At 43.5% G+C, this 20,595-nt stretch overlaps 3 protein-coding genes across 3 annotated transcripts in view; 1 reads left to right on the top strand and 2 right to left on the bottom strand.

Moving 5' to 3' along the window:
* Window positions 1-1,999: 1,999 nt before the first annotated feature.
* mst1 (macrophage stimulating 1) lies at window positions 2,000-12,028 on the bottom strand. Its single transcript, XM_084038385.1, has 18 exons — window positions 11,819-12,028; window positions 10,678-10,822; window positions 10,089-10,204; window positions 9,891-10,005; window positions 9,494-9,630; window positions 8,907-9,027; window positions 8,707-8,825; window positions 7,435-7,609; window positions 6,282-6,412; window positions 5,630-5,732; window positions 5,025-5,161; window positions 4,903-4,935; window positions 4,704-4,818; window positions 4,542-4,619; window positions 4,283-4,429; window positions 3,594-3,704; window positions 3,152-3,287; window positions 2,000-2,383 (listed from the first exon to the last, which is right to left on the bottom strand). Exons 1-18 carry the CDS (start codon window positions 11,865-11,867, stop codon window positions 2,222-2,224), a joined length of 2,130 nt encoding a protein of 709 aa, XP_083894511.1. The 5' UTR covers window positions 11,868-12,028; the 3' UTR covers window positions 2,000-2,221.
* Window positions 12,029-12,351: 323 nt separating this feature from the next.
* Window positions 12,352-17,489, top strand: abhd14b (abhydrolase domain containing 14B). The gene is made up of 5 exons (XM_084032611.1): window positions 12,352-12,509; window positions 12,920-13,155; window positions 13,259-13,500; window positions 14,222-14,729; window positions 14,767-17,489. Exons 2-4 carry the CDS (start codon window positions 12,921-12,923, stop codon window positions 14,399-14,401), a joined length of 657 nt encoding a protein of 218 aa, XP_083888737.1. The 5' UTR covers window positions 12,352-12,509; window position 12,920; the 3' UTR covers window positions 14,402-14,729; window positions 14,767-17,489.
* Window positions 14,955-20,595, bottom strand: part of cacna2d2a (calcium channel, voltage-dependent, alpha 2/delta subunit 2a) — a 126,104-nt gene continuing 120,463 nt past the window's right edge. The window contains exons 34-38 of the mRNA XM_084032634.1: window positions 20,450-20,505; window positions 20,091-20,214; window positions 19,691-19,800; window positions 19,355-19,437; window positions 14,955-18,756 (exon numbers count right to left, since the gene is read on the bottom strand). Coding sequence (XP_083888760.1) covers window positions 18,634-18,756; window positions 19,355-19,437; window positions 19,691-19,800; window positions 20,091-20,214; window positions 20,450-20,505 — 496 coding nt within the window. The 3' untranslated portion in view covers window positions 14,955-18,633. The remainder of the gene's footprint in view (window positions 18,757-19,354; window positions 19,438-19,690; window positions 19,801-20,090; window positions 20,215-20,449; window positions 20,506-20,595) is intronic.

The raw sequence follows: 20,595 nt of genomic DNA on the forward strand, positions 1-20,595 counted from the left end.
GGTTGAAACACGGGACCCCGCCCCGAAAACGCTCACCGGACCACCCACTTGAGAAGGAAAGAGAGAGAGAGGGGGGGTGGGGGGGAGACGGGCATCAGACAGGAGGGTAGAGTCTGGTTCCGGGGTTACCGGAGTGGGGTCCGGGGGCTGGGAAGTTCCCCACAGACCGGAGGAAAAGGTTCAGTAGAAATTCTGTTGAGATCAGACTGTCTAGACTGTTTGAGCAGAGGTCTCTCTCTCTCTCTCTCTCTCTCTCTCTCTCTCTCTCTCTCTCTCTCTCTCTCTCTCTCTCTCTCTCTCTCTCTCTCTCGAATATACATTAGCAGTGAGAAGCAGAAGGACAATAAAATAACCCCTATTTGAGCAAAAGGACAAGTTTCCCCATTTCATTTTTTTTAACGTAAACATGTTAAAAAAAGTTTTTGTTGGACGCCATCTCAAGTCTTTCATTTTCTTCTAATTTTTGATTCCGTTATTCTTTATTTTCACGTTTGAATGACATGAAAATAGAAACACACAGCCTCGATGGATGGAAGTGTTTTCTCCCATTGTATATTTTTGTGTAGGTTTAAAATATTTTCTTTTTTTTGTTGTTGTGATTTTCAAGAGCGTAACTTTGTACATTTGAACAAACTGATAAACGCGGACAGAAATGTTTGAACGGCAGTGAATACACATTCCAGGGGCGGCTGCATGGAGTCATGTCAGGTGAGCCCGCTGGCCTGGGACCAACATAAAAGCTTTAAGTTACAACGATGAAGCACACGGCTCCATTTCACTGATTTATGGCGTCGGTTGCTTGATGCAATTCCCAAATGTACAGATGATATATGCATATTATAATTATAAAAAAAAAATACATGTTGATTTAAAAGATACATGTTATTCTCAGTCTACATATTGGGTGCATAAAACAAAAGTAACAAAAAAAAAAGGATTTTCAATTTTCTGTGGTACTTAAAAAAAAAAAGTATTCAGGTTTCCACAAATATAACTAAATAAAAGTGAAGTGAATGACACTGAAATCATAACTGTCTACCTGCTATTTCCAGATCGCTGTGTGCAGCAGGAGGATAATTGTCCATATAGTTAAAGAGAACATCTTCTACACTCAGAATACGTTGAATTAAAAATCTCAGAATGACAGAAAACAGGCAGATTCTGAGAATAAGATGGGGGGATTGTGTGTGTGTGTGTGTGTGTGTGTGTGTGTGTGTGTGTGTGTGTGTGTGTGTGTGTGTGTGACCCTCTGCAGGCGGGTGTGTGTCTGAGATTCGGTCGGACTCTGATCTTGAGGTTTATTTAAGCTGAATTCCGTGGGCTCATCAGGACCGGGTTACAAAAATCCTCCTATAGAAGTAGAAAGAATGTGCAGCGCATACAGTTCTGCATAAGGCACAAAGGCATGTCTTTAGAGGGGCAGGCATCAAAAGACAGGCAGAGGAGGGCTTTCTTTAGAGGCTGGGGGCAAAGAAGGTATTTTGGAGCTCAATACAGTTCCAGGGAGAGGAGGGGAAGGCGTACAGTTTAGGGGTAAAGGGTGCATTTTCCAGGGGATGTTAGGAACTTAAAATGTGTGTTAACACACACACACACACACACACACACACACACCCGCCCCTGTTATTGGGAGTTACTGATCCTCAGTTATTCTTCTCTGAACCTGAGGGGCTACAAATCATTTTTTTTATCCCTTTTTTTAGTGAGTAAATAACAAAAAACCCATATTTATAAGCATAATATAAACATTTAACATATGAGTTATAAAGTAGTTGTCAGCAGTGTTTATTCATGTGTTTGTCAATAAGTATAACTCTTCCTGTAAGTGGAGCTTACAGTTATAATATTATATATAGGAGAAGTTGTTGTAGTTGTTGTAAATACAAGGGGAATTTCACTTTACTACGTTATGATCAATCTCATCTGCATTGTTTTGCATCTCGATTATGTTTTAGGAATATAACTGTTTTCTTAAATTCTTAAAATCAGTTACTGTGGCTGAAAAGACTCTTTAAGTATAATACACGTAGACATTTGCAGATGCTACACTGTAATAAACGTGTGTTGTCTTTGTATTTTCTCCATGAATTAACGATGAATGCACTTAATGTATTACTTATATTTTTTTAATGTAAAAGAGACATCTGAGAATTAAACATGTATACGATAACGTGAATAACTGGTCTTGAGTGCTGAGCAGATTTGATGGCAGTCTCTGTCCCTAAGCCATCTCCATGACCTTCTTGATCCAGTCCACGTAGACGGAGACCCGGATGAAGATGTTGGGCTGTCCCGGGCGTCCACAGCGCCTCATGGGGATGATGACGCCCTCGAGTACCCAGCAGTCGCTGTTCTGACACGCCAGAGGGCCCCCGTAGTCTCTCTGCAGACGGCAACAACACTCATTATTTGTCTCTGTTATGGCTGACTGTCACTGCTGAGGGCGGAAACATCTTGCAGTCGCGTCTCGTCCCAGTCCACCTTCGTTATCCAAATGGTGGATGTGTTTGATTTGTGGGAACAGTCTGTGTCAGGATTTGAAGTATTGCTTTTAAAAGGGAATAGCTTGACATTTTGGGGGAATATTTGCTCTCTTGCTGAGAGTTAGATGAGAAATTGAAACCATGAAAGTGAAATCCAGCAGCCAGTTAGCTTAGCATAATAACTGGGAAGTGGAAGAAGCAGCTAGCATGGCTCTAACCCACCTAAGTCTCCAAAGCTCAGAGGTACACAGCCCCCCCATACAACCACAAATTGTTGTTTTTACACTTCGGTTTTTGTACAAATGAAACAAACGAAAACAATGTGTAAATTAGTGAGCTTTACAGGTGCTAGCAGGTTGATTTCTTCAGCTTCAGGCAGGACCAGGCTAGCTGTGCTAAGCTAAGCTAACTGACTACTGGCTCTGGCTTCATATTTAGCAAACATGCACAAGAGTGGTATTGGTGTTCTCTCAACTCTCCACAAGAAAGTGAATGTGTGTATTTTTCAGAATGTCAGATTGACTAAATATCAAAGAAAATGGTCAGTTTTGGCGTGTTTTCATGTATACACACTAACCACAGGGCATCTCTATGCTAACCTGTGGAATTAAGGCACCATGAGAAAATATTTCTACTCAAAATGCACCATAAAGCCTTCATGCACCTACCTCACAGACGCCCACCCCGGCCTGGAAGGAGTTTGTGCACATCTCGTTCTCCCGAACACGACCCCTGAAGTATTTGTTGCAGTCCTTGTTACTGAGGACCGGGATGTGGGCCACGTTGAGGACGGTCTCATCTCCGGTCCCTTGAAGAAGAACACAGTGAGGAAGGAGAGACGAGTTAGCGGCAAACGTGTTTAGAGAGATAGGGGAAAGAAAAAAAAGGAGGTGGACAGATGTTGAGTCTGGAAATAGCAAAGCCATCTGTTGCCCAATGGTCTGAACAGCTCTCTCATTTAGATGCAACTTGACTTGAAGGGCTGGAACAAGATGCCTGTTCGGAGGAAGTTATCTATTATCAATTACTGCAATTGAAGCATATTGTAGCCGCGCGAAGCCGAGCATGTAGTCCATTCTGTGTCAAGTCGTCGTTTCTAAAGGATTATACTTGCCTCTCGTCTCACCCCATCCCGCGATCTCACAGGGCGTCCCCTCAGCGACAATGTAGCGCTCAGGAGGGAGGCAGATCTGAGAGACACGCTCATTAAACTGGGCCGGTCTACAAAGAGAAGAGAGAGGCAGGGAGGAATTAGTGTGTGTGTGTGTGTGTGTGTGTACCTCTGTCTTTGTGTAAAGGTTCAGGTGGGTAAGGTTAGGGGCCAATGACACTCGTAAATATCATTTATGTAAACATGTCGTGAGTTGTATGACTATTTTGCTGATATGGAGGTCGGAGGCCGATTTTGGAGATTGGTGAGCACCGTTGCCTGGCAACAAGAGGGGCCTGGGTTTTCATATCTGGGTTCGGGTCAGCCTTCCGTGTGGAGTTTGCCTGTTCTGCCCGTGTTAGCGTGTCTTGTCTCTGGGTCGTCCTGCTTCCTCCCACAGTCCGAAGACATGCAGGACGGGTTGATTTAGGACTCAGAATTCTTATATGTGACCCTGAACAGGATAAGAAGTTACAGATAATGGATGGGATCGTGAGGTTTCTCTAGAAAGCCTTCGGTTTAGGCATTAATGAGGGTAAGTTAGGTTTCATGATTAGGTCAGGCGAAGGTTAGGGTAAGTGGCTAGGGAATGTGTTATGTCAATGACTGTGTGTGTGTGTGTGTGGGAGGGGGGGTTGACAGTACACACTGTTCCAGTTGTAGCATGACCAACTGAGACTCTGAGGGTCCGCAGACGATCTTGGTGAGAGGGATGGTCTGCACGCCCGGCTCTCCTTCTTGTGGATCGCGATACAGCGTTCCCATCATGGCCGAGTACCCCGGCAGGTCCACGTAGCTGTGCACACACGCAAAATACAACGCTTCATTTTACTTCGTGTTCTTGAAATATCCGTACGAGTTTAAGGGGAACTCTGCTCTCCAAAAAGCTTTAAATAAATAAGGCTCACCAGGAGGAGAAACACTGCTTGGTGCTGATCACCCATCTGGCGTTAACCAAGGATCCTCCGCAGAAATGGTTTCCTTTCCTGCCACACAAGAGGTCAAAGGTCACACCGAGTGTATTTGACCTGTCCGTGGACGACTCAAACGGCGTCCGCCCACAGACTCACCTGTCTCTGAGGCTCACTGTCCATGGCGAGTTCCCAGGAATCCCATTCACGATACGCAAAAACGACCTCTGGGGGCGGTCCTCTCTCTTCCCGCACTGACTGAACTCCACTTTCTCTGCAAAAAACCCACACTCGTAAACACACAGGGCGGCTCGTTGTTGGCATGAAAACGTTGCTTCACGTTCATTCAGAGACTGACCTACTGGTTCAGTAATGGTCACTTTCTCTCCAGCTGTTTGAGAAGAACCAGAAACAGATGAATCAGAAGAGAGAAACTCTGTGCGAGACGTTAAACTAGACAAAGACAGCAGAGGCATGTACCACACTGCTTGATGGCACAGTAATCAAACTCGGTTTTGGGGTCGGTGGTGTAGCACCAGGGTCCGTGCTGGTCCCCGTCTGGGTTGTGACAGTAGTTCTCGGTCAGGTTGGCCTCAGGATGGGTCCTTGGGTTTATCCTGGAAAATCATACTGATTTTATTTTATGCTAACTGTTTACATTATGTACTATGAATCTTGATAGAACTACTTTTATAGATATTATTCAACTTTTCAACGGATGCAAGACTGTGAAAACAAAATGCCGCTGCTGACATCGTGTTAACATACAGGCTGTGAGAAGCTTCCCCATGTCTGTGCATTGCATTGTGGGGGAAAAGTGTCCTTCAAAAGCACATAAAAAAAGAATACTGACTGTTTTTAGAGGACTTGATTTAGTCATTTTTCTTGGATGAATCCACAACATACTCAACACCTGGAATTGGTCTGAATTTGGACTTATAATGCATTCTGGATGTTGGACTCGGCTTTATCATAAAGGCAACAAGCCGGGCCTGTTCTTTGTTTGCCTGGGTCACAGATGTTTCCTCTTTGGATAAGGAAAGAAAAAGTCATCCGTCTTCGTAGCACTTTAGTGATCGTCGTACTTGGTCAGGTGAGGCGTGTTGACGTTCCACTTCTGGCAGGTGATCCCCTTACGAGTTTTGCGGACCATGCCTCTGTAGTTCTTTCCATTATCGTGGTAGCAATCTGACGAAACAAGGGAATTACCATTACGGCCTTGATGAACGATGGCACACAGTGAAAGATTTAAGAGTGAAACGCCCTGTTCTCATGAAGGGCCCAGCTGTTATTTGGGGATTTTAGTAACACTTTTTAGTAAGACTTTATAATATATTCATTATTTACACTGATCATGTACAAAAGAAGGAAGGAAAGAAAGCAAGAAAGAAAGAAAGAAAGAAAGAAAGAAAGAAAGAAAGAAAGAAAGAAAGAAAGAAAGAAAGAAAGAAAGCATTCTGTCTGCATTTCGACCTCAAAGTAAGCTGGTGTAACTTTTGCTGAACAGCAGCCACAAGTAACAATAACATGATGAATGCAGATCAGAGGTTACACGAGAATAAATGAGGTAAACTTAGCCAACATTAACCATCCAGAGCTGCAGATCAAGCCAGAGAAATGAAGACTCTAAAAAAAAAGACGCCTGGTCCAAGTATTGTTGGGGTTGATTGAGAGATCTTTATCCAGCACAGATGACAGTGAGCTCATCTTTTTACTCAAATCTGAACAGAGTCCTACCTTCAGCCTCGATGTCGTCTGCACAGCGTTTGATCTGTAAGCAGAGAGCGGTCCTCATCTCCGGGACAGACGTGAAGCACCAGGGAGCCTCCGAGCCGTCTGGGTTACGGCAGTAGTTCTCCTCCAAACCCCTGAACGAGATGTCGCACACAGTCAACTGGTTGGGTTTTTATTAGCCTCATAAAACAACCGACACACTCGGTAATCACTTACACATGACGCAGACAATCAAATGGACAAATGCAGAAACAACAAGATAAAAACACCAGAAGTTCAAATGACTCCTTCCCATGGTGATCCTAGATGATCCAGGTCCAGGTCCATGCTGGTCTCTGGTACCCGTAAACAGTCTGGTCCTCGGCCATTTAGGCATTTAGAAACGTGCCTTGTTGCCAGATACTCAACGCTGTTTCCAATGTTTAACAGTTGTAGTGATTTCAAATGTCTTGAACTGAAACTTTTTAAATCAAAGACATTTTGTACGATCTGTAAGCAGTGTTGTTAAATGCATAGTTTATTCTTGATTGAAGGCCAAACATCATGTCTTGCAGCTAATATTAAGTTAGTTTGTACAGGCATTATAATAATAATAATAATAATAATAATGATGCCCGTTTAGCCTGAGAAATGTTTAATTTAGAGCAGCCGTGTTAAAAGTGGGAGGCTCTGAACAGTTCCAGGTGAGGCTCAGTGAATAGTTAGAAAAACACCCACTTTTTTATGTTTAATGCTACATTAATATTAGTTTTGATGGGAGACTTTGACTTTGAAATATTCTGTATTAGAGATGTAAGATTATACCGAAATAACATGCTAATAAAAGCCAACATTTCATGCAACTTGTACTAGAAATGATGATTGAAACGCTGGTAATTGATTTTGTCACGATGAATGATTACCACATTACACATAAGCTTAATATTCATTTCACATCCATATAGTGTGTGAGTGTGACAGGCTTCTTAATCTGGAGTTGCTGACCATTCATCATCTACTGTCAACTGCCAGCAGAGAAATAAGGCCGCGGGAATTTTCACTGCAATTAGATCTCGGCATTAATATTCATGCTTGAAGCAAAACATTTTCAAATCAAACAAGTGCAGAAAACAACCCCAAAAGTTCTTGGATGCTCCAACACTCCCCTCCTCCTTACTTGCATTCGTATGTGTTTGGATAGAAGGGATGCTCGTGGGGTTGTTGAGCGTCCCACCGCTGACAGGGGATACCTGACGTGGTCTCGTTGACCTTCCCGCGGTAGTCCTCCCCGCGGCCGCGGAAACAGTTGGTGGTGAAGCTGGAGCGCTGGTGTTTCTCCACCCGCACCTCGGCTGGAGGGGCAGAAGAGGACAGGGTTCAGTGTCGCAGGTCACATGTGGGCTTGCACAGAGGCGAGGTGAGTTAACGTGGTCCCTGTGAATGTGCTGATGTCATGGTTCACTATGTAACTTACACAAGTGTGCTGTGGGAACTTGAAGCCATCAGCACACACAGACTGAGAATTGACGTCCAGCAGGAAAACAATATTTGCATATTCATAAAGTCAGGATTTTTTTTATCTGATCAAACAATAATCGTTTTAAACAGCAATGCTCTTGTAAGAATGGTACTCGCTACCATGGTTACATCTGAAGTCAAGATACAATTGATCTCTTATTTTTTTGTGATATTGAAGGGATTGAGGTGGATATTTTGTATTTTTTTGCTTAGATTCATTTTTAAAAACAGGATGTGAATTTTGCTTTCTTGTCTGCTTTATTTTTTTGACATGACGCTGCCTGCACCACAAGATGGCGCTGTCTTGAGCTCAGTCCTCAGTGGAAATGCCAGCATTGCCAGTGACATCTTGCACAACTGGTGTCGAAATTCTGGGCAGAACATTGATGCCTTGTTTAGGTTTGTTTATTTGTCTAATCGTCTTCTGGAGTCAAAAGTTCAGCATCTGTGTCACCCAGTATATAGAAAATAAAATATATAATCAGAGGGGAAAATACACCTAAATGTATTCATTTTGAATACATGAATCCATATTAAACAAAACACATCGCAAAAGTACAAAATACTATCATACCTTTTTTATGTAGTATTAGTAAAATAATCACTACCACTGATAGAAACTAAATTAAAACAAGCTATATAAAGACACATAACATTGGCCTTGAATCACTAACAAACATTAAAATTTAGCCACATTCTCTCCAATCAAACAGAATCATTGAAATGAAGAATCATTAGGAAATCATTTAAGCAAACACAAGAAAGTTTAATTACAGCGACTTAATGACTCTCATTCCACGGGTTCTCCTGACGCCACAGGAATCAACTCAATTTAGGAAACTATCAGCTAACTTCTATCGAGTAATCAGTTAGTCGTTTGGCCTCTCGTGAGTATTTCTAATAGTGTTACTTAAAAAAAGCACCGTCTTACTGCACTTGCTGATCTCACAGTTCTCCCTCTCCACCTCGGTGTCCGTGGTGTAACACCACGGCACCGGCGAGGCGTCGGGGTTCCGGCAGTAGTTGTCATCTAAACTTTTATCAGGATACCTGGAAGACAAAACGAGGGGCTCAAACGCTCATACGTTGCTGATTTGGAGCGTGACAGCTGGTGTGCTGATGCTTGAGTACTTCTCAGGCTGGTAGATGTGTTGATGCGGGTACTGCTGGTCCCATCTTTGACACTCTCTGCCACTCTCCGTGTGGTCGACTTGCCCGCGGTAGTCCTCTCCATTACAGGTGATGCAAACCTCTGCAAAACAAAACCACAAACAGCTTCAAAGTCAGAAAACAAACGTTCAGAAAACGGCTCTAAGCATATCCAAGTAATTCCCTTGAAAAAGGAGCCGATATAATTGTAGAAGATGATGTAATTTGATGGTGATTAAAGGTGGAATTGTGTTTAATCAGTACAACCTTCTTTTACCAAAGTATCCATCTTTGTAGTCCGTGTAAATGAGTGTATGAGTGTACAGTCTATACACATCAGCAAGGGTAGGGATTTTTCCAACAACATAAATGAGTATTTCCGTGGGTATTTGTGTGGATTTTCCTATTATTAAGACTTGAGGAGTTCTTTCAAGGACATTCAGACAGACAGACAGACAGACAGACAGATAGACAGATAGACAGATAGATAGATAGATAGATAGATAGATAGATAGATAGATAGATAGATAGATAGATAGATCGATCATCATGAGGTGTTTGGGACGTACCATCTTTGCACTGGGGGATGTTGCAGCTTTCATAACGCCGCTCAGGGTCGGTGGTGTAGCACCACGGACCGATGCGGTCCCCGTCCGGGTTCCTGCAGTAGTTCAACTCCAGACCGTTGGTGGCTGTGGGAGTCCACCTGAGATGAACAAGAGAGTGGAGGACTGTCAGACGTCTCCGTGAACTCACGTCCGTCCCATTCTTGAGATATCTCGGGAGAGAATTTCTTCAAATTTGGTAGAAACGTCCACTTGGATTTAAGGATGAACCGATTTCTTGAATATTGAAAATTTAATGAATATGCTAATTATGACAATTTCACACAAATACCTAAGAGGACGCCTTCAAACTCCCTAAATATCAGCTGTTTAGCCTCACAGTCCATCGGAGGAGTCTCACCTGTGATCGTGGGGGAACTTGGACCACCACTGTTGGCAGGTGAGCCCGCTACTTGTGGTGAAGACCTTCCCTCGGTAGTCTTCTCCTTTACCCACGATGCACTTCCTGACATAGACTTCATCATGAAAAACAAACAGTCACGCAAACAACTCCAGCACCGACCCGTCACATGGATCCCCGTGACACGGTGAGTCTTACCCTTCTTCTCGTAAAGGTCACAGTTCACGTTCCTCTTCACCTCCACGGTGCTGCTGTCGCGGACCCAGGGCAGATGTTTACAGGTGACGGTGGGACGCGTCTCGTAGTTGAACGCTCTGAGGGAGAGGACGCAGCGAGGTTTACTCATGGAGGCTTAAGAAGTCATCAAACATTAATAACAGTTAATTTGTTATTATTAACATTTGGTGTTTTAGTGCATATTTACAGCAGGACGACAGTGTATTAACCCTGAATAAATCATAGTGTGTGTGTGTTCATGTTCAATAAAGAAACTAACATCTAGTGCACCCGTGCAGTAAGTTAATGTGTTTTAAACAGCACAGATGAATACATTATATCAGACTTTGGATGTACTAACTTTTGTTTTGGGTCTTTTTTTAATGGAACTCAACTCGACGTAATTCACATGAATTCGGGTGACTAACATACAACCATTGCCTTGAATATGGACTCACAGGCTTTTTTTTTTTTTAAATGTATGCTATTGAATAAAGTCTGTTCTGAAATTAAAAAACTCTTTTTCTAGTTATGACGCAGGCGGCTCGGTGTGAAAGCAGAGGCCGGATACCTGCAGTCCAGAGACTGCGAGCAGCGCGTGGAGCAGTCCTCCAGGCTCAGGCCCGGCAGCAGCAACATCCGAGCGGAGTTCCGGGGGTGGGGGACCAGCTCTCGGCCCTCCGAGCGCTGGAAGTCATTCAGCGGACTGCGGTAGCCTGTTGGCGCAGGAGTTAGTGACCCACTGTCTGTTTAGTGCTCGCTGGTACCAACTTCAACATTTGGGCACGAGCCTGCACACATATGACCTTTGGACCAAGACGCTGCTGGGCTGTGAGACCAGAGAACACTTTAAACAGCAACACAGTATAAACAACCACTACTGCTATTACAACAACAACTGGTAAAAAGAAACATATTTAACATATTAATCCTAGTATCCTAGAGTTTTGAAAATAACGGGACTTTCAAAACTTCTTGTAACACATGTCTTAATAAATCCACAGACAGACGTTACCACTCGTATTCACAACGTTTGACTCCCCAGGCAATGAACTACTACTAAAATACTGAATACAAGGTACTTTAATGGAGTATTTCCATTTTATGTTATACTTCTACTCCACTTCACCTGCGCCAAATACTTTACTTTAATTTCTGCTCCACTACATTTGTCTGACAGCTTTATTACAGTTTTTTTTTTAAACTCTTCCTATTCAGTTAAACAATGATTAAAAAAGTATTAAAAGTAACGGTTTTAAATCCCTGTAGGAACAACAGCAAACTGCAACGACACTGATGCATTACTGTCTATGAGTTAAAACATCTGCAGCAGTGATATTAATCCAAACACATCTGATTACTGCAGAATAAGGACTTTTACTTTCAATACTTTACATAAATTCTGCTGATAACACTTCCAATAATAAACAATGCAGGCCTTTTAATAGTGGAGGCAAATATAGAATTCTTCTATCTCTGACATCCATTTAACTTTATTACAGAATAATCTCGTCCTCTCACCTGATGAAAAATATTCAGCTAAAAATAATTTGAATTTTTCTTCATTTTTCTCGTAAACACACTTCTTTATGAACGCAAAACAAACAGTTAGGAAACAATAATCACATCAAACATGTAGACTTCATAACAACAGACAATGAACTAGTTAGTGATTCATAAAAGAGGACGCTCAGGATAATAAACCCTCTCACCAGCGGCCAGTCCGACAGTCAGCAGAATGAAGGGCAGCGACGCTCTCATGGTTTCTGGTCTGTGGCGGATCGAGACGCTCCTTTAATGGGGATCAAACTGGTGGTGGTGGTGGTGGGGGTTCGACCCGGCAATGAGAAAACAACAACAAAAAACTCCCCAAAGTCCAGCAGGATGTTAGAAATCCACGCAGGAAACTATAAAATCGTGGCCTGAACGCGACCACCCACACACTGAGCCCTTACTCAAACAGAGGCCAGAAACCCCCAAACGGCCGATCAATAAGGCGCATTAATCATTGATCAAGCGGCACATGAGCGCACTATATTGTCTCCTCCACGACACTCATAAATACAACTCGGACAACGATGGAACTGAAGATTTAAACAGAATATTTTGCACACAAAAACAAACTGAATTGTTTGTTTCAGATCAGAACAAAAGCACTTCTCTTTTCCAACACTAGGCGGCAGTAGAATAATTTCCTAGAGAGGATTTTTCTTCCTGTTTTCCAGGAAATAAAGTGAAACGTCACCTGATCAGAAGTAAACTACAGTTTGCTCGTCGGTTCTTCACCGGATTATGATCTCATCGGGTCTGGGGACGTGAAGCGCACGTGATCTAATCCGGACTTTGATCGGGTCTGCAGAATCCGGATCAGACAGTGGACCTCGAGATCACAGCATTTAAAAGGTGTGTGGACAAAATAACAGGCACAAAGTTGTCACTTGTTGTTACTGCTGGTACTGCGTTGTAGTTTGTACTTGAGGTACTTGTACTACCCTCTACTACACCACATGTCAGAGGAGTTAACTTAATTCCACATATTCAACTGATTCACTTTACTTTTAAATCTTTCATTTGACATGTTGTAACACTTATGCATAATTTATGTATGCAGTGTGTATTAATGTACTGTATAATTCTCCTATGAAGACATTTCATTTCAACCACTGGTTAAAATGTTGATGTACTTGTTGATGCTTTATACAATTACTTGATTTAATAAGTGTCACAATATAATCAACAGATAAATTGTTATGTAGTATAATATTCTGGTACAATCCAATGATATGATACGCATGCGTGTGAGGACTTTTCAGGATGATGACGCAGGTGATGACGCAGGTGATGACGCAGGTGACGGAGGGGAGCGTGCAGGTGGGGGGCTGCACCGCGCCGCTCTTCTACAGGCAGAGCGTTCCTGCCGCGGGGGAAGCGAGGTTGTCGGTTCTACTCCTTCACGGCATCCGCTTCTCCTCGGAGAACTGGCTCAGCATCGGCACTCTGCAGACTCTGGCCGAAGCAGGATGCCGTGCGGTCGCCATCGACCTGCCAGGTGAGTCTGACGTCACCCGGGACCCGGGTTAGAGCCTTTGGTATAAACTGTGGGTTCCTTAACCGACTCCTTCACGGTCCTGCTGCCCCCCCTTTTCCCTCAGGACTGGGCCGGTCTAAGGCAGCCGAGGCCCCGGCGGCGGTCGGACAGCTGGCCCCCGCAGGTTTCCTGAAAGAGGTGTGTGAGCGGCTCGGCCTGGGCCCGGTGGTGGTGATCAGCCCGTCGCTCAGCGGGATGTACTCCCTCCCGTTCCTGGTCCAGCACCAGGATCTGGTGCGAGCCTACATCCCCGTGGCCCCCATCTGCACCGAGAGTTTCTCAGCAGAGCAGTACCAGAGTGTAAAGGTGTGTGTGTGGTTATACTTAATAATCCTTTGTTTCCTTTCCCTCAAAACTCTTCTTACACTCTTCATTTCCTCTTTTAAAAGGATAACTTGATCAAGAACAACCTCCAATTTAAAACCACGTTCATCAGATGGTCAACAAAGTTACTGAAAAGTTCAGTGATTACCTTTAGATTGAGATTTTACACACAACATATACGCTGGTAAAAAACTAAAGTTGTTCAAATGATTCCATCTTGACATTCTACAACTTTAAATTAGTTTTACATAGGCAGTCGTAATGTAAAGTTAATGTAAAGCGCTCTGATGATGGAGATCAGGGTCGTCATGGTTCGACCCCATGAATGCTTTGTCCAATCAGCCGGTGAGAAGCAGGTTTCAATAGAGAACATAATCATTGACCAACACATTTCCAGACAGTTTCTCCTGGAAGACGTTCAAGGTGATGCGCTCGAGTTTTTATGCAAAAAAACATCAGGAAGTCTGTTCTTCTTATTTATTAGTCACACCTAATGGAAAATGAAAGCTTATCTTATCATTTGTTGAGACCCATTTGAATGTTTTTAACTTGAGGTAAAATAGAGGACATGTAGGAAATCCCTTTAGTTATGGATTTGAATTTAAAAATAAACCACATTTTTTTTTAAATAAGGGAGAGAGAGGATTTTTGGAAATGATTCATCAGAAAGACGTCTTCCCATCGTGTGTGTGTTTGGGTCCAGGTCCCGTCGCTGATCGTTTACGGTGACCAGGACACTCAGCTGGGGGAACGATCGCTGAACAACCTGAGCAATCTGGCCAATCACAGCGTGGTGGTGATGACGGGCGCGGGTCACGCTTGTTACCTAGACGACCCCAACACCTGGCACAAAGCTCTCACTGATTTCCTCAAGACGCTGTGAAGATCAGTGGAGGGATTTTCAACAACACGCATGAAGTGACTCAGAAGAGCCACTCGACTGCAATATTCCTATATTTCATATTCAAAATTTAGGCCACAAACATTCCAACCTGATTTTTTACTTTTTATAGCAGTATTTGAACTGGAAATCAAGACTTCTGTCATGCTATAAGAGGAGAGGCTCAACATTTTTGTCAGACATTTCTTTTTTAATTATAATTTGCTTTGCTTCTAAGAGTTAAGATGAGGTTGATAAAACTTTATGGTAAATATGAAGCTAAAACCCACTAATTAACATGCTTTATCTCACATGTTGTGTTTGTGCTAACGTAGCTTAGCACAAACACAACATGTGTTTGTGCTAAGCTAAGTTAGCTGTCTCAGGAAAAAAAGCTGTTTGTGTTTCTATGGTGTGATGCTTTTCCTTTAACACCATGAAAATGAATACGGAACATTATAATGAACAGGTATGACTGTGTTTGTAATTCTTCATACATTTTTAAACATAAATTAATCTCCCCGAGGCTAAAAAGACAAAACGCCACACGCTGAAATGAAGTGAAAAATATGAACATTATTTAATAACTGATTCTCTGTAATAAACAATTTGAAAATATTTTACAAGGAGTCACAGACACAATATTTTACAAATTTTGCCCTCTTCTTCTTCTTCTTCTTCTTCATCTTTTTTTGTTTTTTTAAGCTTCATCTGTACAAAAGAATGGAGCGACATGGACCGGTGCCCAGAAAAGAAGGAGCGAAATCTTCCAAGCACACTAACATTCACACTCACACACGCACGAGAAACCAAAAAATAATCCTAAACATTTTTTACTTCAGATTTCAAACTTATCAACAGTGCTGCATTTATATATTTTTATAACTTCACTTAAAATTCGACTGATTTTACTTTTTTTTTTCTCTAAATGTTGCCATTATTATTATTATTGTTATTTTTTTTTAACACACTTGTCAAACATGGTCACATAGCACCAGACTACAGACTACAGAATCACATACACACGTGTCTTCCCCAAAGAGACGCACCAACACAGATGCAGCGAGGGTCGGGAGGGGGCAAAACCAGCCCCTAATGTTTAGGGTCCTGTCCTAAAAGCTGACCCCTCCCTCTCTTCAACCCCAAGCTGGCCCAATTTTCTATTTTTTTTTGTCAGTTTTTTTTGTTTTGTTTTGTCTTTTTGGCAAAAGTAAATTTGTCAAACCACAGAAATCAGACGTGTGGTCCCTTCAGAAGCCTCTCCTTCTGTCGGGACGCACACGGACGTCACTACATGAGTCCTCCGTGACCTCCTGTTCGACAGGCCCGCGCTGCTCTGTGGAGACCCACTCCCTGAGCTTGCCTCTGACATTCCACCCGCTCACAAACAAAAACACAGGAATAAATAAATAACCTGGGAGGTGACGTCCGTGGCTAACTTCTGCCTGGTGATGGACATCTCCCAGCTGGGCGTGAATAAGTCAGCGCATGTTCTCTCATAGGTGTGCATACTGTCTCGGTGCAGGTGCAAAAGAAGCCTACATATTGAGTTTGCGCGTGAGGGCGTACAGAGCCAGGGAAAGGAGAGGAAGTTGCAGGGGGTACATTTCCACAGGCACGTGTAGCGCTCCTTTACAGACGGTGGAAATTACAGACAGAATCAAATGGCACAGGACAGAGACAAACAAATGCCAGAAAAGTAGAACTGCATCCGGCATCAGATACTCAACGCTGAGAGGAGCCACATTAGAAATCAACGAGTGTTCAGTTTAAAATGTCTAACATTCTTTTGTTTTGTTTTGTTCCGAGTCGGATTGGTTTTCGGAGCCGCACTGCAGTTACTGTGCCGGCATGTTTGTCACATCAAATAGTACCAACAACTGTACAGAGTGTAGCTAAGGTTCAAATCGTCCCACCGGAGCGTTAGCGGCGAGGGGAACATCGAAGGTCGGAGGCTTTTTTTCTTTTTTATTCAAAAACTCCCACTTGGCTTTTCAAGCATTTAAACAAAAAACAGGCATCAATCAATAACGAACCATTTCAAGACGCAAAAAAGAAAGAAAAAAAAAAAAAAGTACAAAATTAGAGCTCACTGTACTTGTACTGCAGAACACCAAGAAAACCCCGGGAGTGACTGTTTTGGAGGATCTATTTGTGTGCGTGAGTGAACACGAGGGAGGGGACGAATCAGAGCTCCGGACTGTGGAACACTAAGGCATTTAGAGAGGCTTTGTCAACTAGGTTTGCATTTGAAGCAGAAAAAACACTGATGAGCTACACATTCGTTCGGACACCTCTGCTCCCTTTAGGTCAACGCTGAAGCAGATGATTAAAGATGCAATTTTCTCCTTTTTGTTTCAGAAAAATCCACCCCTCCCTTTGTTTTTCTTCTTCCTTTCTCCAAAACAACACTGGGTTTTGTCCGTTGCAACATAAGAATGGGGGAAAAACAGCTATGCTCCCACAACTGTCACCCCCTCATACACTCCACAACTCATTTTAAAAGACATTCCCTTTGAGGGTCTTTAACGCAAACACACACACACACACACATCCACACAGAGACGTACAATTCAGGCAGAACGACAGCAGTCAGGTGGCCCTACGAACGCTCTACGGCCAGCTAAGTCGCTGTATACAGAGTGTATCATAGCTCTATACATGGCTTGGTAAAGGAACGGTATAGTAACTCCATATGGCGGCTCTGGAGCGACCGCAGCCGAGCAAATACATGAAGCTGGAGCCTGGCCGGTGCGATGGTCTCTGTGTGAAGCTGCTTCTATAGTGGACAGATTCATCCGAAGCCTCGAAAGCTGGCTGCTTTATAAAGGTACTATACAGTAGCTCTACTCTTATACAGCCAACATGGTCCAAAACAAAGTGCATCAAGGCACTATGACAACAGAGCGGCTCCTAAACATCGGGATGATCAAATGATGAACTGTGACGGATTACAACCAGACTACTACTTTACGCCATCACCATATTTAGTTGCCTCTTCTGCAATTTTTGTTAGAAATACTGATAAGCCCCTATCCCCCAGCAGCGCATGGTTTGAACAGCATCAGTCAAAGGTAATAAAAGCCCCCCCCCACCCACCCACCCAGTACTACTATGAGAGGGTTATGCGGCAGAGATCTTGGTAAAGTAAAGCACAAATCATGATCAGGACTCGTGAGGATTGGCAGAGGTGAGCTATCGCATCAGAGAGGTTTTTTTTAAACATCAGTCCAAATCCAGAGGTAAGAATGGTGGAGAATAATACACGACATCAGCAATGATCTGAATCTGCCGCCACTGAACACCAATTCATATTTTTTTTACAGTCACCGGTGTGTAAGCCAGATGGCACTATAGCCTTGAATGGTAAATAGGAGGGAAAACACTTCACGTCGCTGCAATAATCCTCAGCGGACGTCTTTTTAAAAAGCATTAATCTGTAATTAGGCGCCGCACAAAATGAATCAGCATTCGGTTTGTGAGCGTCCTCCTCGTCGTCTCATGGTTGATCCTAAATCTAAATCAGAAGCCACTTCCACCTCGTCTTTTTGGCTATAAAAAAATAAGACCACATAAAAGTCTATCTCATTTTGGCAAGAAGATATAGTGCAGAAATGAATTCCTGTCTTTTTTTTCTTTTTAAATAAACACCTAACGACTTCCTTTTCAAATTAGAATCGTAATATACTGTTTGTCTGGAATACTCATCACTTCAGCAGTTTATACTTGACAGTGAAGTTTCTTTTATGGTGGCTATAACTGGCTGAACGGTTCGCAGCCTCCAACGAGAGGCAGACGATGGAGCGGCGAGACTCTCGAGATGGAGGAGAGAAGAAGACGGAAAAAGTCCCGCCGTCTCAACCTCGACTCTCCAGTCCGTACGAGGCGGGAGGTCTGTGGCGAGGACATCGGCCTGTCCTCTTTCCCCTCCCTGCTGTTGATGGTGGAGGTGTTGTTGGGGGGGGGGGGCTCTGATGATCCAGGTGGTCCAGCACCAACCACTCCTCCTGCAGATGTAGGTCAACCGGCTGGGGACGCGAAACGTCCGGCAGTCGCCGCGAAGCGACACAAACTGAAGCGAGCTGGGTAGGCGCGGCGCTCAGGGCTTCCAGCTGGCCGTGAAGGGAAGTCCCGTTATTACCTATGACTATATCATGAGGGCGTAGGGGCATGGAGGCGGAGGGGGGGTTAGGTCGGGAGGGCTAATAGGAGGAGAGGTGGAGGAAAGAGGAGAATTAACGTAGTAGAGAGTGAAAGTGGGGGCTGACGGCTGGATAAAGCAGAAGCAGCTGAATCAGCAGTAAGGTGTAGAGGGATGGACGGAAGGCGTGGCCTCGTCCACAGTCTGAGGTGTTCTCCTGCGGAGGGAAAACGGAGCTGTAAGTACACATCGAGTACTACTAGGTTTTAGTACTGATGGGAAACCTTTCAACTACATCAACATATTTGAGCCAGAAGCACTTCCTCACGATTATATTGAACATTTGTGACAGTTAGGGATTGATTTCGGATATAGGCTATTTCTTGGCGGGGACCAGTGACTTCCTGGAGTCTCTGCTGGTTGCCTGGCAACCTCACTTGGAGGACAACTCCAGAGTGTTGCAAAATGTCAAACTACTGCCTTAAAAACGAAAAAAATGTGTTGTCATGAACGTAAACTAAAAACTAAAACATTTTAATACACAGCATGTAAGAACGTATGTTCACATATGAAACAGTCGGCCTGATTTTCAAAGAAACAAACTGTGTTTTTTATGGTTTACGTTCCTTGTATGCTTCATAAAAACCTTCACTAACGTCACTTTCAGCTTTTAATTACGGCTTGCTCAGAATAATTCACTTGGAGAAATCAAACGATAACATTATAAGATAAAATCATTGCAATGTGATTCTGCTGAACACGGATAATACCATTTGAATTAATGTGCTTATTGATATCGTGTCTGAGAATCTTACAGAGATGTTGTTGTCAAAGCAGGTGGCCGGTCCTTTCCGATAGCGCGCCACAGTCACGTCTTCACACGGATTCTCCTCCTTGACTGAAAATAGACTCAATTAAAGAAAAATAAAATGTTGGCTTTTCTGCAGCGTTTCATCATCCGCCAACACGCTAATTCCTCACAAAGTCCTGCAGATGTTAAATGTCATAATTCACACCATCGTGATTTATAAATAAAAAAGAGAGAGAAATAACCTTGAAATGAATGTGACACATCTTTGTTTCCCTGCCGTATGGTAATAAGCAGATACAATCTCTGCCAGCTGGCGTGCAGCGTGTGAATAAAAGGATACACTCCTCCTCCTCCTGGGACAGCTTCTCTATCTCACAGGTGTTGCATGGAATCTTCTCCGCCACCACAAACAGCAAGTTGGTGTTGTTTATCTTCTTGGCGTGAATCAGCCTGCAGAGACAGAGAGACAGAGACGGAGAGAGAGAGAGAGAGAACCCTGTCAACAATCCCCCTCTGCTCACTTACACTGAAGCCTCATTTACTAATGGATCAGTGAGATTCATGAGACAGTCTTGTAAGGCTCATTTAGCCAATGATGTGACCGTTTCATTAAAGCTGATGCGGTTTAATCATCAGCAGAGTTTATTAGCTCCGACAGAAAGATGAATCCGTCTTGCTAACTCTGCCTCTGTCACAGTGCATGTGTGTTTATGTGTGTGTGTGTGTGTGTGTGTGCAGACCTAGAGCAGTTGCCACAGTCTTGCAGTATGTTGTAGGAGCTGCTGAGATTGCTTAAGAAGTACTGGGTCTGGATCATTACACAACTGCGCTCCTTGGAGTCGATTCCGTCGGCCTCCACCTCATCTGCAGCGTCACCGGAGCACAACCACATGAGAGTTACACTTGTCACTTCGGCTGATTTATAAGATGGGATTCTCAACACGGGGACCGCAAAGATGAGCGTCACCACGTGGGCTGGGGGGAAACAAAGCTGTACGACCTGATTTCGTCACATAGTTTGGATTTAAAGCTTATGCATTTAAGCAACAGACATTTCTCACTTCCATGTTACATGCAGACATGTCAAACCTGCTCCCACCTGTGACGAACCAGCTGCGATAAGCCAGTCCATATATGAACTGCTGGAACAAGGACCTGTGGAGACAGCAGATGGGGCTTTGTGATAACTTGCAGCAGTATTTCTTTCTTCGGGTACAGAATGTGTCTCCTGTATGTTTTCAAGTC

The sequence above is a fragment of the Eutrigla gurnardus genome, assembly GCF_963514095.1.
Source record: "Eutrigla gurnardus genome assembly, chromosome: 2".
Classification (NCBI taxonomy): Eukaryota; Metazoa; Chordata; class Actinopteri; order Perciformes; family Triglidae; genus Eutrigla; species Eutrigla gurnardus.

Bases quoted from the DNA above. Each gene is read 5' to 3' on its own strand.
- mst1 (XM_084038385.1), bottom strand. From the start codon at position 11,867: ATGAGAGCGTCGCTGCCCTTCATTCTGCTGACTGTCGGACTGGCCGCT. The intron at 9,631-9,890 runs GTGAGACTCCTC...TGTTCATCTCAG, and splicing joins AAGTTCCCCCACGATCACAG to GTGGACTCCCACAGCCACCA. The intron at 4,430-4,541 runs GTGAGCCTTATT...GTGTGTGCACAG, and splicing joins AAGCAGTGTTTCTCCTCCTG to CTACGTGGACCTGCCGGGGT.
- abhd14b (XM_084032611.1), top strand. From the start codon at position 12,921: ATGATGACGCAGGTGATGACGCAGGTGATGACGCAGGTGACGGAGGGG. The intron at 13,156-13,258 runs GTGAGTCTGACG...CTTTTCCCTCAG, and splicing joins GGTCGCCATCGACCTGCCAG to GACTGGGCCGGTCTAAGGCA. The intron at 13,501-14,221 runs GTGTGTGTGTGG...GTTTGGGTCCAG, and splicing joins AGCAGTACCAGAGTGTAAAG to GTCCCGTCGCTGATCGTTTA.